The sequence below is a fragment of the Cetorhinus maximus genome, chromosome 5 (assembly GCF_964194155.1).
Source record: "Cetorhinus maximus chromosome 5, sCetMax3.hap1.1, whole genome shotgun sequence".
NCBI lineage: Eukaryota > Metazoa > Chordata > Chondrichthyes > Lamniformes > Cetorhinidae > Cetorhinus > Cetorhinus maximus.
The window spans coordinates 174,649,137-174,666,227 of NC_135883.1; the positions used below are offsets into that span (position 1 = coordinate 174,649,137).

A 17,091-nucleotide genomic window follows, 5' to 3' on the forward strand; every position below is an offset into this window, starting at 1 on the left:
AGGATCAGTACTGAGGGAGTGCTGCACTGTAGGGGGGGCAGAGCTGAGGGTGTGCTGCACTGTTGAGGTGCAGTACTGAGGGAGTACTACGCGGTAGAAGGATCAGGACTGAGGGTGTGCTGCACTGTTGGAGCGTCAGTATTGAGGCAGTGCTACACTGTAGGAGGGGCAATAATGAAGGAGTGCTTCACTTTAGGAGCGGCAGTATTGAGGCAGTGCTGCACAATAGGAGGGGCAGTGCTGAAGGGGTGCTGCACTCTAGGGGGGCAGAACTGAGGGAGTGCTGCACTATTAAGGTGCAGTACTAAAGGGAGTGCTGCACTGTTGGAGTGCCAGTACTGAGGGAGAGCTGTGGTTCTGAACCAGCAATAGTGAGGGAGTGCTACTCTATCTGAGGCGCAGTAAAGGGATTAACTGAGGGAGTGTTACAGTATCAAAGGAACAGTACTGAAGCAGTGCTGCAGTGTCAAAGGAGCTGTACTGAGGAAGTGCAGTACTGCCGGAGTACTGCACTGTCGGAGGGTGAGTACTGAGGGTGTGCTGCACTGTCAGAGGGTCAGTACTGAGGGAGTACTGCACTGTCGGAGGGTGAGTACTGAGGGTGTGCTGCACTGTCAGAGGGTCAGTACTGAGGGAGTGCTGCACTGTCAGAGAGTCAGTACTGAGGGAGTGCTGCACTGTCAGAGAGTCAGTACTGAGGGAGTGCTGCACTGTCTCAGGGTCAGTACTGAGGGAGTGCTGCACTGTCAGAGGGTCAGTACTGAGGGAGTGCTGCACTGTCAGAGGGTCAGTACTGAGGGAGTGCTGCACTGTCAGAGGGTCAGTACTGAGGGAGTGCTGCACTGTCAGAGGGTCAGTACTGAGGGAGTGCCGCACTGTCAGAGGGTCAGTACTGAGGGAGTGCCGCACTGTCAGAGGGTCAGTACTGAGGGAGTGCTGCACTGTCAGAGGGTCAGTACTGAGGGAGTGCTGCACTGTCAGAGGGTCAGTACTGAGGGAGTGCTGCACTGTCAGAGGGTCAGTACTGAGGGAGTGCTGCACTGTCAGAGGGTCAATACTGAGGGAGCGCTGCACTGTCCGAATGTAAGTACTGAGGGAGTGCTGCAGTGTCAAAGGAGTAGTACTGAGGAAGTGCTACACTGTCAAAGGAGCAGTACTGAGGGAGTGCTGCAGTGTCAAAGGAGTAGTACTGAGGGAGTGCTGCACTGTCGGACGGCCATACTGAGGGAGTGCTGCACTGTTGGAGGGTCAGTACTGAAGGAGTGCTGCACTTTAGGTGCAGCAGTACTGAGGGAGTGCTGCACTGCCAGAGAGTCAGTACTGAGGGAGTGCTGCATTGTCACAGAGTCAATACTGAGGGAGTGCTGCACTATCAGACGGTCCGTACTGTGGAGTTGCTGCACTGTCAGAGAGTGAGTACTCGGGGAGTGCTGTACTATCAGAGGCATTGTCATTTGTCTGAGACATTAAACTGAAGCATATGCTGGGAGAGACACAGCCTGATTCTACAGAGCGTCTCTCTCTGATACCAAGGCTGCATAACATATTTATAGGTTTTTGTTCCAATCTTCATTTGCATACATCACAAAACCTAATGATTGCTTAGGCTGCAGGTGTTCTCTGTACTCTCACTGAGAGGCTGTTAATGTCTGGATCTAATATTCCCCTGTCTGTGCTTTTATTGCCCTAACATTTGTTTACCCATCCAGTGAAAACCATTACGTTTTATGCCTAGGTTCCCACAGTACTAGCTACATATCCCATTATGCCCCTAGTATTGGCTTATTTTCCCATCATTCCTAGAAAAAATTCTCATGAAGTTTTGTCCATTCTAAAGCTGTTACTGTGTCTATTCTAAAACCTATAAATGCATATTTTAGTATCAACAAATATGAAATAATTTTGGTTATCCCACTCCACTAGCCAAGGCCAAGAAGAAATATAGAGCTAAAGTGAGTGAATGGAGTTTTTTTTTAGTCTTTCATGGGATTTGGGTGTTGCTGGCAAGGCCAAGATTTATTTGCCTGTCCTGAATTGCCCTTCAGAGGTAACCGCCTTCCTGAATAGAACTGAATGGTTTGCCGACCCTTTTCAGAATAAACAATCTACCACAATGCCTTGGGTCTGGAGTCACATGTAGACCAGATTGGGTGAGAACAGCAAATTTTAATCCCTAAAGATGATTCTTTTATGACAATCTGGTAGCTTCATGGTCCCCATTACTGACATTAGCTTTTTATTCGAGATTTATTTAATTAATTGAAGTTAAGTCCCCTAACGTTCATGGTGGACTTACGTCCCTGGATTACTAATCCAGTAACATATCTATTGTTACCATTAAGGATACAGGTCAGTACAATCTCAATGAATAGGCTAGAGGGGCTCAATGGCCAGATCATGTTCCAATCTTCCTAAATCTAGCTTCTCCATTCTCTCCACATAACTGAGGGAGTGCTGCATTGTAGGAGGGGCAATACTGAGGGAGTGCTTCACTGTAGGAGGGTCACTACTGAGGGAGTGCTGCACAGTAGGAGGGGCAGTGCTGCACCGTCAGAGTGTCAATACTGAGGAAGTGCTGCACTGTAGGACGGGCAGTACTAAGGGAGTGCTGCACTGTCGGACTGTTAGTACTGAGGGAGTGCTGCACTGTAGGAGAGGCAGTACTAAGGGAGTGCTGCACTGTCGGACTGTTAGTACTGAGGGAGTGCTGCACTGTAGGAGAGGCAGTATTGAGGGATTGCTGCACTGTTAGAGGTGCAATACTGATTGAGTGCTGCTCTGCCGGAATTCAGTACTAAGGGCGTGCTCCACTGTTGGAAGGTTGGTAATGAGGGAGTGCTGCATTGTAGGATGGGCAGTACTGAGGGAATGCTACACTGTCGGAGGATCAGTTCTTAGGGAGTGCTGCACTGTCAGATGGTCAGTACTGAGGGAGTGTTGCACTGACAGAGGTTCAGTACTGAGGGAGTGCTGCACTGTCAGACGGTCAGTACTGAGGGAGTGCTTACTGTCAGAGGATCAGTTCTTAGGGACTGCTGCACTGTCAGATGGTCAGTACTGAGGGAGTGTTGCAGTGCCAGAGGTTCAGTACTGAGGGCATGCTGCACTGTCAGAGGGTCGGTACTGAGCTGCACTGTCGGAGAGTTAGTACTCAGGGAGTGCTGTACTAGCAGAGGTGCTGACATTTGCATGAGACATTAAGCCGAAGCCCTGTCTTCAGTTTCAGATAGAGGTAAAGGATGCTATGGGACTATTTCGAAGAAGAGCAGAGGTGTTCTCCCTGGTGTCCTGGCCCATATTTATGCCTCAACTGCCAATAAAACGAATAATCTGGTCATAATCTCATTGTTGTTTGTGGGATCTTCCAGTCTGCAAATTGACACACCAGTGACTTCACTTCAGAAACACTTTGTTTGTTGTGAAGTGTTTTAGGACACCTTGAGTTTGCCAAAGGCACCATATAAATGCAAATCTTTCTTTTAACAAGGCAGCAAGTGAGCTCAACAGTGAATCAGAAACCAGGGTGTGGGGTTCAGAATTGTAGCTCTGACCTGTACTCCCTTCATGCTTGGCTTCCCCAGGATTGCAGATTTTACCCTGCCATTCCTGCACCCAGCAAACCTGACTCCTGGCTCCATTGTGGAGATAGGCATGTCCTGCTCCTCCACAATTTTCATAGAGTTGGTCCAGGTTTTTAAAGAATCATGGCCCATGGCCTCTCAGAGGAGTCATGAACCCTAGTCTGCACAAGGGGACTTTTTGATGGATAAGTTCATAAAGTCCTCCTCATGTCCCCAGTGCCAACTATGTTACCCCCCCCTACCCCACCCCCCCGCCACAATGGCCTCTCATGCCTTCTATGCCAAGTTCTGCCCTTCCACCCTGCTCTGTGGCCCCTCATGCCCCCGATGTCAAGCTGTGCTCTCCTGCCCACTCCTTATGGCCCCTCATGTTCTCTATGCCAAGCTCTGCCCTTCCACCCTGCTCTGTGGCTCCTTCATGCCCCCATGTCAAGCTGTGCTCTTCTGCCCACTCCCTATGGCTCCTCATGCCCCCATGCCAAGCTATGTCCTTCCACCCAGCCCTACGGCCCCTCATACCTCCAATGCCAAGTTATGCTCTTCCTCCGCCCCCATTGTCCCTCATGCCACAAATGCCAAAATATGGTACTTCCATGCCCATTGCCTCTGTATAGATCCAATGAACCCTAAGTGGCAGTAGGATATGTAAAAAAAACTTTAAAATAATAATTCATTCATACATTTCTACTATGTTAAAAAAAGAATTCACATAGAAGGCAACAAAAGTATCAATCATCCAGACTCTTTAAAGTGGCAATAATAAAAACTACGAGTCCTTGAAACCACTTAACCTTGTGTAAATAAATATTGTGAAATTGACTGCTGAGATTGGAGAGCCTGAGCTGTACAATATTTTCCCTGGGCTTCAGGTGTTTCAACAAGAGGAATTTGTTGTCTAGGATCTCAGCAAAGCCCTTGGCTGATAAAGAGGTTTCAAGGATTTATGGTTTTTGTGTTGATATTTTAAAGGGTCTGGATGGTTAACATATTTTTTGCCTTCTAAGTGAGATGACCTTTTAAGAAAATAGTAGAAAGTTATGAATGAGTTGCTTTTTTTACACATCCTACTGTCAGAATAGGGTTCATTGGTTCTATAAAGTGTATAGTAGGTCATTGGGCATGGAAGTGCCATAGCTTGGCATTGGGGTATGAGGGGCCATAGAGGGTGGGTGTAAGGACATAATTTAGCATAGGGATGATGATGGACCACAAGGGGGTGCTGGGTGGGGGCATGAGCTGGCATGGATAAGGGGTTGGAAGTGCTTGGAGGTTGAGGAGGTGTGTGGGGTGAGGGCTGGAAGGCCTTTGTGTTTTTATTTTAACTAGGATGAAGTGGGCAAATACATGGCAGATGCAATATAATGTGGATAAATGTGAGGTTATCCATTTTGGTAGCAAAAACAGGAAGGCAGATTATTATCTGAATGGCTATAAATTGAGAGAGGGGAATGTGCAACGAGACCTGGGTGTCCTTGTACACCAGTCGCTGAAGGTAAGCATGCAGGTGCAGCAGGCGGTAAAGAAGGCAAATGGTATGTTGGCCTTCATAGCCAGAGGATTCGAGTACAGGAACAGGGATGCCTTGCTGCAATTATACAGGGCCTTGGTGAGACCACACCTGGAATATTGTGTGCAGTTTTGGTCTCCTTATCTTAGGAAGGATGTACTTGCTGTAGAGGGAGAGCAGCGAAAATTTACCTGACTGATTCCTGGGATGGCGAGACTGACATATCAGGAGAGATTGATTCGGTTAGGATTATATTGGCTGGAGTTCAGACGAATGAAGGGGGATCTCATACAAACCCTTAAAATTCTAACAGGACTAGACAGGGTACATGCAGGAAGGATGTTCCCGATGGTGGGGGGGTCCAGAATCAGGGGTCACAGTCTGAGGATGTGGGATAGACCATTTAGGACTGAGGTGAGGAGAAATTTCTTCACCCAGAGAGTGGTGAGCCTGTGGAATTCGCTACCACAGAAAGTAGTTGAGACCAAAACATTGTATATTTTCAAGAAGGAGTTAGATATAGCTCTTGGGGTGAAAGGGATCAAAGGGTATGGGGAGAAAGCGGGAGCAGGCTATTGAGTTGGATGATCAGCCATGATCATAATGAATGGCGGAGCAGGCTCGAAGGGCCGAATGGCCTACTCCTGCTCCTAGTTTCTATGTTTCTATGTAAGTCTCACAGCACCGAAGTAGTCCTTTTAAACAGCCTGCCTTGGCACCCAGCAGCCCGTGTGCTGCCTCCAAACTTTTTCTGGGGTCTGCTGGCCTGACTCCAACCTGCACCTGCCTGCTGGCAATGAAGATCTGCCTTTGGGGGCACTTTCTTCCGAGGCAAATGGGCCGAGCTGGGAATTTTCCCGCCTCCTGCTACCTGCCTTGAGGATGAAAATTCAGGCCTATATTTCTTTACACCTTTCAGGACCTCAAGACATTCAAATTTACTTTGCAGCCAAGCAAGTGCTTTTGAAATGTAGTCACTGTTGTCACATGGGGCTTGCAGAACACTTGTGTTTTACTGGAGGATAATGACAGCTTCCTGATATTATATTGGTTTGAAATTTTCCCTGTTGATGTAAGTCTTGAAAATTAGAAAGGAAGGGTTGAGCTTTAATCCTAAAACATTCTGGCAGCAAATTCAAGAACAAAGACTGTTGAAATGGCTTTAGGGTAGTCTTAATTCAATCACTAATTAGCATATAGGTGTATCATAAAACTGGCCTGAATTCAGTGGAGGCTGGGTCATATTCAAGGCTGAGTTAGGCAGATTCTTGGTTGACAAGGGAGTCAAAGGGTATACGGGGTAGACAGGATAGTAGAGGTCACCATCAGACCAGCCATGGTCTTATCAAATGGCAGAGCAGGCTCAAAGGGCCAAATGGCCCACTCCTGCTCCTAATCCTTATCATTGCATCAATACCCTCGGGTGGCATTCTTAGATCACACTTACTTCACTTACATGGGATTGTGACCTATTGGGGTGGGTGGGAGAGTGATACTCAGAAATTCCCAGGGGAATGCAAAATGGGAAAAACAGCGGGAAATCAGCTCTCTAATATCCTTTAAACTGTTCTGCACCTGATGCAAACACTGAGAACATCTGAATGGGAAGATTTCCATTGTCCAGAATCAATATTCTCACACTGCGCATGTGAAAGGCTGTCTGGTGGACTGTGATGATGAGCAGGAGTGGAGGGCAAGGTTAAGTAGCAAATACATGATCGGTTCCTCATGTCTGAACTGCTCTCACCCACTGTGTTATTTTACTCCTAAACATCAGCTCGGAAACTTTAACCTAGGAGGCATCAGATAGCATAAGTGAGGATGTGGCAGCAGGTGATTCAGAGCCCCAGGGTGCCAGACAGGTGGGAGTGGATGAGAAAGTGATGAGGTTGCTGAGAAGGCTCCAATAACTTTGGAGCTGAGGGGCCCAGATCTCATGGGTATTCACCAGAGGAGAAGGATGTTCAGGAAACAGTACATCTCCCTGCAGCTTCTGAGTCTGACTCTCAGCACCCTTTAACCCACTTCCAATAGTTTTAGAACCAATGAAAAAATGAAAAATAAAAACACTGATGTTTTTACTGCTTCTGTGATTTTTCTCACTGCAGCATCTGAGATTAGTCTTTAATCCCTGGAGACTCCAGGACAGTCCTGTGAGGATTGGCAGCCCTAATTTAGGCTAAGAATCAGGATAATGGAGAGTGGGAGGCTTCGCCCCCAAGTGCCAGAAGCGGAGGGATACCTTTTAACCTATAGTTCACCCAGCTGCTCAAACCTTTCTTCCAAATGTTTTCAGTTCACTCTACAGAATCCTGCATCTAAGAGAGGCAAGATAGAAACCCTTACCATCAATCCCAAGTGCATCACTCTCGGGGAGCTCTATGGGTATGTGAACCAGAACACAATGGACTGGTCCGATGGCCTGTTGGCTCAAGCAATGCGGAAGTTCGCAAAGGATCTACAGAAAGAATATGACTACACTCCAGATATAAAGATACTTTCTTCCACTTTTGTTACTGTTGAGAGAAATTGGATTGATTTCCAAGATAATGAGAACCTGGAAATTGAAGGTGAGTGCGTGTGAGCAATGAGACTTTATTGCAGCTGTTTCCATGGTTTAAAGAGATTGACTGGATACTCTTTGTTCAACAGGTGTTAGAGAAGATGAATTGGGTGTCAGGGAGGTCATCAAACTCAATGAGATGGGCTAACACATATCTGGACATCCAAATATTTTGATTGCCTCTCATTATTCTAAATTCCAGAGAGTATAAACCCAATTTATTCAGCCTCTCATCATAGGACAACCTCCTCATCCCAGGGACCTATTTGGTGAACCTTCACTGTACCGTCTCCAATGCAAATATATCCTTTCTTAAATGTGGAGACCAAAACTGCACACAGTATTCCAGATGTGATCTAGCCAAAACACTGTACAATTGTAGCAAGGCTTCTTTATTCTTGTACTCCAATCCCTTTGCAATAGAGGCCTTCCTAATTGCTTGCTGCACCTGCATGCTAACTTTCTGCGTTTCTTATACGAGCACACCCAAGCCTCTTTGAACATCAACACCTACAAGTTTCACCTTATTTAAAAAGTATTCTTCTTTTCTATTCTTATGACCAAAGTGAATAACTTCACACTTCCCTACATTATACTCCATCTGCCATCTTGTCCACTCACTTAGCCTGTCTATGCTTCTTGGCAGTCTCTCTGTGTCCTCTGGACAGCTTACCACCCCACCTAGCTTGATATCATCAGAAACTGTAGATACATTACTCTCTGTCTCTTCATCTAATTCATTAATATAGATTGTAAATAGCTGAGGCCACAGCACTGATCCACTATTCATTACCTGCCAACGTGAAAAAAAAACATTTTTGCCCAGTTTCTGCTTCTAATTGCTAACAAATCCTCTACCCATGCTAATATATTACCCCCATCTCCAACTCCTTTGTCTTGCCTATTAACGTCTTGTGTGGCACCTTTTTTAATTTATTCATTCATGAGATGTGGGCGTCGCTGGCTAGGCCATCATTTATTGCCCATCCCTAATTTAAGAGTCAATTTAAGAGTTAACCACATTGCCGTGGGCCTGGAGTCACATGTAGGCTAGACCAGACCAGGTAAGGATGCCAGATTTCCTTCCTTAAAGGGCATTAGTGAGTCAGGTGGGTTTATACAACAATCGGCAATGGTTTCATGGTCATCATCAGACTTTAATTGGAGATGATTATCGAATTCAAATGTCACCATCTGCCATGGCGGGATTTGAACCTGGGTCCTCTGCGTTACCCTGGGAAACAATACAGGGTGGATGTGGAGAGGATGTTTCCTCTTGTGGGAGAATCTAGAACTAGGGGTCACTGGATTTCTGGAATACTAGTTCAGTGACAATACCACCGTGCCACCACCTCCTCCTTATCAAATGCCATTTGGAAGCCCAGATATACTACATCTACTTGTTCCTCTTTTTAAAAATTCTTTCACGGGATGTGGACATCACTGGCTAGGCCAGAATTTATTGACCATCGTTAAGGTGAGGAGGAGGCTCCACAAATATCCCCTTCCTCAATGATGGAGGAGCCCAGCAGATCAGTGCAAAAGTTAAGGCTGAAGCATTTGCTACAATCTTCAGCCAGAAGTGCCGAATCAAAGATCCACCTCAGGTTCCTCCAGAGGTCCCCAGCATCACAGATGTCAGTCTTGAGCCAATTCAATTCACTCCATGTGATATCAAGAAATGGCTGAAGGCACTGGATACTGCAAAGGCTATGGGCCCTGACAATATTCCAGCAATAGTACTGAAGACTTGCGCTCCAGAACTTGCCGCGCCCCTAGCCAAGCTGTTCTAGTACAGCTACAACACTGGCATCTACCCAGCTACTTGGAAAATTGCCCAGGTATGTCCTGCAGGACGAATCCAACCCAGCCAACTACTGCCACATCAGTCTACTCTTGATCATCAGTAAAGTAATGGAAGGGGTCATCAACAGTGCTATCAAACGGCACTTGCTTAACAATAACCTGCTCACTGATGCAGTTTGGGTTCTGCCAGAGCCACTCAGCTCCTGACCTCATTAAAGCCTTGGTTCAGACATAGACAAAAGAGCTGAACTCCCGTGGTGAGGTGAGAGTGACTGCCCTTGACATCAAGGCAGCATTTGACCGAGTGTGACATCAAGGAGCCCTAGTAAACCTGGAGTCAATGGGAATCGGAGGTAAACTCTCTGCTAGTTGGAGTCATAGCTAGCACAAAGGAAGATGTCAGCAGGTCTGGCAGCATCTGCGGAGAGGAGCACAGTTAACATTTCGAGTCGGTATGACTCTTCAACAGAACTAAGTAAAAATAGAAGAGAGGTGATATATAAGCTGGTTTAAGGGGGGTGGGACAAATAGAGCTGGATAGAGGGCCAGTGATAGGTGGAGATAGCCAAAAGATGTCATAGACAAAAGGACAAAGAGGTGTTGAAGGTGGTGATATTATCTAAGGAGTGTGCTAATTAAGGGTAGAAAGCAGGACAAGCAAGGTACAGGTAGCCCTAGTGGGGGTGGGGTGGGGGGGGAAGGAATCGAAATAGGCTAAAAGGTAGAGATAAAACAATGGATGGAAATACATTTAAAAATAATGGAAATAGGTGGGAAAAGAAAAATCTATATAAATTATTGGAAAAAAAAGGGGGGGATCGGAAAGGGGGTGGGGATGGAGGAGAGAGTTCCTGATCTAAAATTGTTGAACTCAATATTCAGTCTGGAAGGCTGTAAAGTGCCTAGTCGGAAGATGAGGTGCTGTTCCTCCAGTTTGCGTTGAGCTTCACTGGAACAATGCAGCAGGCCAAGGACGGACTTGTGGGCATGAGAGCAGGGTGGAGTGTTGCAATGGCAAGCGACAGGGAGGTCTGGGTCATGCTTGCGGACAGACTGAAGGTGATCTGCAAAGCGGTCACCCAGTCTGCGTTTGGTCTCTCCAATGTAGAGGAAACCGCATTGGGAGCAACGAATGCAGTAGACTAAATTGAGGGAAGTGCAAGTGAAATGCTGCTTCACTTGAAAGGAGTGTTTGGGCCCTTGGACGGTGAGGAGAGAGGAAGTAAAGGGGCAGGTGTTGCACCTTCTACTGTTGCATGGGAAGGTGCCGTGGGAGGGGGTTGAGGTGTAGGGGGTGATGGAGGAGTGGACCAGGGTGTCACGGAGGGAACGATCCCTGTGGAATGCCTCCAGTGGGGGTGAAGGGAAGACTTGTTTGGTGGAGGCATCATGCTGGAGTTGGCGGAAATGGTGGAGGATGATCCTTTGAATGTGGAGGCAGGTGGGGTGATAAGTGAGGACAAGAGGGACCCTATCATGTTTCTGGGAGGGAGAGGAAGGTGTGAGGGCGGATGCGTGGGAGATAGGCCAGACACGGTTGAGGGCCCTGTCAACCACCTCGGTTACGGTAGAAGGAAGACATGTCAGAGGAACTGTTTTTGAAAGTGGCATCATCAGAACAGATGCGACGGAGGTGAAGGAACTGAGAGAATGGGATGGAGTCCTTACAGGAAGCGGGGTGTGAGGAGCTGTAGTCGAGGTAGCTGTGGGGGTCGGTAGGCTTGTAATGGATATTGGTGGACAGTGGGCAGTTGACGATGAAGACCTTGACGCAGTGGATGAAGCTGCACATGATGAATCCAGCAGTGGCTCAGAGGATGAGGAAGCACAGGGCGATGATGAGGGGCAGCACTACGACCCATTACTACAGCAAGGACGCAGGGACATCCGGCACTCTCTGTCCGTGCCTTCTCCTCCAGCGATTGTGAAGTGTCCTCTCCACTGTGCCCCGGGACACTGGCCGACGTCATAATCCCCACCGATGTGGTAGTCGCTGCGCCGGTGCCTGGCTCACTGAAATGATGTGATGCAAATTACAAGTGATGCCCCTGAGGTGTGGAGGGGGTGCTCTGGACTTGTTCCTGGCGGCCATGCAGTGGTGATGCTGAAATTAACAACAAGGACAGTACATCAGTTAGCGTTCAGTCAGTAACATCATTCATCCCTTTTCCCCCCAGGATCATAATGTGCTCAACCTTCAAGAAACTAAGGAGACGAACATTGATGGGGTGGTAAATAGTCAAGAGGAGACCCAAACATTACACGCGTATACAGACAGGCTGGTCAGATGGCCTAAGGAATGCCACATGGAATGTTATGTGGATAAGTGTTTGGTTAAGCACTTGGGCAAGACAAACAAGGTACAGGAATACATGAGTAATGGTAGGACCGTGGAAAGTCACAATGATTACAGGGACCTTGCTGGGCAGACCCGTTAAAGTAGCAGAACAGGAACATAAGGCGTTTAAGAAGGTCAAAGCCAGACTTGCCTTTGTTAGCCGAGGAACAGAATGTAGGAAAATGGAGGTCATGTTGCAAGTGCAGAAAACGCTGTCGAGGCCACATCTCCACTTCTGTGTCCAGTTGTGACCTGTGTTTCAGGGGAGGAATGGAATTGGAGTGGGGAGAGTGCAGAGGTACCTGACCTGGATGCAGGCTGGCCTGGAGAGTTGTAGTGATGAGGAAACATTGCAAACACTTGCGACATTTGCCGTGGAGCACAGGAGATTGACAGGTCACATTATTGACCTTCATACCGTTAGGAGGGGCATAGAATGGGTAGACAGAAGGCAATATTTCCCCTTGGCGCAGGGATGACTAACGTGGTGGCATTTATTTAAGTTGAGTGCCATGAGGTTGACAGGTGAGGAGCTGAGGACATTTTGGACAGAGACACACTGGCTGAAAGGGTGGTGGAGGTACAAACCCGCCTAAGATGCAATAAGTCTTTGGATGTGCAGCAGCGATGCCATGGCATGTTAGGCCATGGGGATAGTGGTCACAAATGGGTTAAGGCGACTTTGGAAGGTGCTAGAGACACACATCCTCAAGGGAACGAGGCACCTTTGTTTATGACCCACACGTCTGAATGTATCAGTCTGCGAATGAGCAGTGTTGCAGCATTAACGATTGCAGCAACCATCAGTGCTTTGGATGGTGGGGAGACAGAGTGGATGGGACTGTGGACCTCAAATACCTGGCTGCTGCACCCCAGCCTCACCGACACCTGCCGCCCTGGCCGCCCTGGCTGCCTGCCTCCTCCCCAGCTCCATGGCCTGCTCCTCATAGATGGTGAGGTGCTGGAGCACGGTGTGCCCACCACCAGTCCGCAAACACTCCCAGCTATTGTGCTCTGTTTTTGTCTGCAGAACAGAGAAGAGGATTTATTGGGGCTGATCGCTCATGTACTCTGCATGCGCACACCGCACCCCAACCACAGTGGCCCATCTGAGGCCTCCAGCAGCTCCTGTCCACACTACTGGAGACCAGTCCCCAGAAGATAGTATGGCTGTTCCCAACCCCTCCCCCAACAGCCACCTTGGACTCATTCGGCATCCATCACTTTGAATAACACACGGGTCTTAGTGCCCATGGCAAGGAGGCGCAATTAGGTGCGGCGCCGAGGCCAGCAGATGGCTCTTGGCCACGACACCTTGAGGCTCCCCTTCCACCATCTCATCACCATCAATAAGACATGTGTTGGAGCTCTGAGTGTGTGTCTAGCGGCCTCCCCTGCAGGTTGCCCCCAGACTACTCAAATGCGACAAACACCAACATATGCTCCGGGGAGAATCCATCTTCTCCTCAACCACTCAGGCTGGTGTAAGCATGGTCAGTACCCGTTTGCCCACCCAGCATGCGCCAAATGTCCAATGCAGTAACGACAGCAAGATTTGGGGGGGGGAGGCTCAAAAGCTAAGGCTACCTGCTGGGTCAAATGGCCAAAGCTGACACGGTACCCACCCTTCCAGAGCGCAACAGATCATTGAAGCGTTTGTGGCACTGGGCTCCTGTGCGCCGCACAGGATCGTGAGAGCTTATAGCCTCCGCCACCTCCTGCCACGCCTGCCTGGTCATGTGGGGGGTCCTCCTCCTTCCATCCTCAGGAAACAACACCTCCCGACGATTTGACACCACTTCGAGGAGGGCAGCAAGGCAGGCATCGGAGAACCGAGGGGCACATTGGCCCCCCGCTGGCCTACCCTGCAGCCTGCCCCCCTCCTCCTCCTCTGCCCTGAACTCCTCTGGAGCCCAGTCGCTGGCCATTGTGAACAGCCTAAAGGAGGCTGCCTGGCCTTTCTTTATACAGACTGCCGGTTCCCCATTTGACTGAGTGTGGCATCAAACAGCCTGGGCAAAATACAAGTCAATGGGAATCTGGGGGAAAACTCTCCATTGCTTTGAGTCAAACCTATCGCAAAGGAAAATGGTTGAGGTTGTTGGAGGTCAATCATCTCGGCTCCAGGACATCACTGCAGGAGCTCCTCAGGGTAGTGTCCTAGGCCCAACCATCTTCAGCTGCTTAGCAATGATCTTCCTTCCATCATAAGGTCAGAAGTGGGAATGTTTGCTGATGACTGTACAACGTTCAGCACCATTCGTGACTCCTTAGATACTGAAGCAGTCCATTTCAAAAGCAGCAAGACCTGGACAATATCCAGGCTTGGGCTGACAAGTGGCAAGTAACATTCGTGCCACACAAGTGTTAGGCAATGACCATCTCCAACATGACAGAATCTAACCATCATCCCTTGACATTTAAAGGCATTCCATCACAGAATCTCCCACTGTCAACATCCTGGGGGTTACCAGAAACTGAACTGCATTAGCCATATAAATACCGTGGCTACAAGGGCAGGTCAGAGGTTAGGAATTCTGCAGTGAATAATTAACCTCCTGACTCCCCAAATCCTGTCCACCATCTACAAGTCACATGTCCAACAGTGTGGCCTAAATACGTAGCTTGTACTTTTGTGAATCCACTTTTAGCCAAATTTACAACCAAAATTGGCTTCCTGCAGTTGATAAAATAGTTCCTCTAAATGTTGTAAATGTTCCTCCCACATTTGACTGAGTACTATTAAGTCAACAATATACACGGCACAATTGCTCAGTCCCTCAGTCACTTTGTCTGTTGGACTCTGAAATGTTGCTCACACCAAAGGGCATTACTTTGCATTGATATAGACCATCTGGCATCACAAAAGCTGATACTTCTTTTGCCCTTTCCAACAAGGGTACTTGTCAATATTCTCATAGCAAGTTAATTTTTATGATAAAAGTTGACTGTCCCATTCTCTTGATACAATCTTCCAATCGTGGAATAGGATATGAAGCTGCCTTTGTTACTGCATTCACTTTTCGGTGATCAGCACATAGTCTTTGTGATCCATCTGGTTTCAGCACCATTACAATGGGTGAACTTCAATTACTGGGACTGAGCTCTATGATGTCATTTTGAAGCATAAATTCAATTTCTTTCTGCACCTGAGCTAATTTTATTGGATTTAATCTATATGGGTGTTGCCATATTGACTCTGAATTCCTCACATCAACATCATGTACAGGTAAATATGATTTCCCCAATTTATTTCCACAAATTGCTTTGCATGACTGCAATAGCTCTTTTAAATCACTCCGATACTTTTCTGGAAGGTAATCCAACATTACAATAAGATAAAAGCAAAATACTATGGATGCTGGAAATCTGAAATAAAAACAGAAAATGCTGGACAAACTCAGCAGGTCTGACAGCATCTGTGGAGGGAGAAACAGTTAATGCTTAGAGTCCGTATGACTCTTCTTCAGAGCGCTGAAAAAAAATCATACGGACTCGAAACGTTAACTATGTTTTTCCCTCCACAGATGCTATCAGGCCTGCTGAGATTTTCCAATGTTTTCTGTTTTTAATCCAACATTATATCTAGATTCTTAGGCACTTCCTCATTGTCCAATTTAATCAGAGGAAGATCAATTTCAGAATCCTTGAATTCTACCCCCGTTTCCTTACTTACAACTACCAGTACCTCCTCCTGTTTATTCTCTCTGTCAAAGTATTTTTGAGCATATTTAGATGACACACTCGCTGACTCTTCCTTTTATCTGGGGTATTTACTACGTATTTTGCCTCACTCATTCTCTTTTCAGTCTGGTAAGGCCCACTAAACCTCGCCTTCAATGGTTCACCTGACACTGGCATAATACTAACACTCTTTCCCCAGCCACAAAACTATCAGCCTTTGCCCTTTTATCTGCATTTGCCTTCATCACTTGTTGAGATATCTTTAAATGTTTTCTAGCTAGTTCACATGCCTTACTGAATCTCTCTCTGAATTTTGTCACATAATCCAGGAGAGCTGTTTCAGAACTTTGACTTTAATTTCTCATGAATCAGTTTGAGTGGTCCCCTTATTTCATAATCATAGATTAATTTGAAAAGACTGAACCCTGTTGACTCATTCAATCACTGTCTTTAAAGCCTGATGCGACCTTTCTAACACACCTTGTGATTCAAGGTGATAGACTGATGACCTAAATTGCTTTATTCCTAGGCTGTTCATTATTTCTTTAATTAGCTGTGACATGAAATTCGATCCCTGGTCTGACTGTATTTCTTTTAGTAATCCGTATCTTGTAAATATTTTGGTTAACTCCTCCATAATCACCTTTGCTGTAATTTTCCTTAAAGGTATTACTTCTGGGAATCTTGTGGACACATCCATGATTGTCAGTATGTACTGATTTCCACTTTTAGACTTAGTGAGGGATCCTACACAATCAATCAGGATCCTGTTAAAAGGTTCCTCAAATACTGGAATCTGAATTAAAGGCACAGGCTTAATCACTGCCTGAGGTTTTCCTATCACCTGACACATGTGACATGTTTGACAGAATTTAACTAAATATTTATGTAGTCCAGGCGAATAGAAATACTTTTGGATCTTTGCTTGTGTTTTCCTAATTCTCAAATGTCCAGCCATTGGGATTTTATGAGACACTCTCAAAATTTCATTCCCATACCCAGATGGTATCACTACTCGGTGCACTATCAGCCACCTCTCATCTAACGGAACATGAGGCGGTCTCCATTTCCTCGTTAACACATTGTTCATAATGTAATAACACTCTGGAATATATTCTGCTTCTGTTTTGGAATAAGCTGTCTGATATAATTGCTTCATGCATGAATCCTTTTGCTGCAAATCCACTAACTTCACTGAACTAAACACCTCAACCTCAACCTTTTTAATCTTCTTCTCCTAAGTAATTGATCCAGCCAACTGAATTTCAGTATCCTCCCCCAGGCTTTTTGATTCCTCCTCTTCCTGTTAAAACTTGTGCATTTGTGATCTTGTCACCACACAATCTGAAAACAATCCAGGATGTTCTTTCTGTAAAAGCTCTGTTGATTGTGGCTCAACAGGCTGTTGTACTACAGTAGGCATAGTCAATATCTGTGATCCAACTATCCCATTCCCTAAAATAAACTGAACCCCTGCAATGGGCAATTTCTCTACTACCCCAACAGTCACCTCTCCTGATTTCAAATAACTTTAAACTTACCTGACACATCAAAGTAGGTTCGATTTTGCCATGAATACCTTAATTAATATTTGTCTTGCAATAGCTCTTCT

The 17,091-nt window shown here is 46.7% G+C and overlaps 1 protein-coding gene across 1 annotated transcript in view; it reads left to right on the top strand.

Annotated features, from left to right (window-relative positions):
- LOC144681154 (dynein axonemal heavy chain 6-like) overlaps positions 1 to 17,091 on the top strand; it is a gene marked incomplete at its 3' end in the record, with an annotated part of 934,896 nt that overhangs the window by 384,041 nt on the left and 533,764 nt on the right. Inside the window, exon 35 of the mRNA XM_078542881.1 lies at positions 7,385 to 7,658. Within this exon, the coding sequence (XP_078399007.1) occupies positions 7,385 to 7,658 (274 nt within the window). The remainder of the gene's footprint in view (positions 1 to 7,384; positions 7,659 to 17,091) is intronic.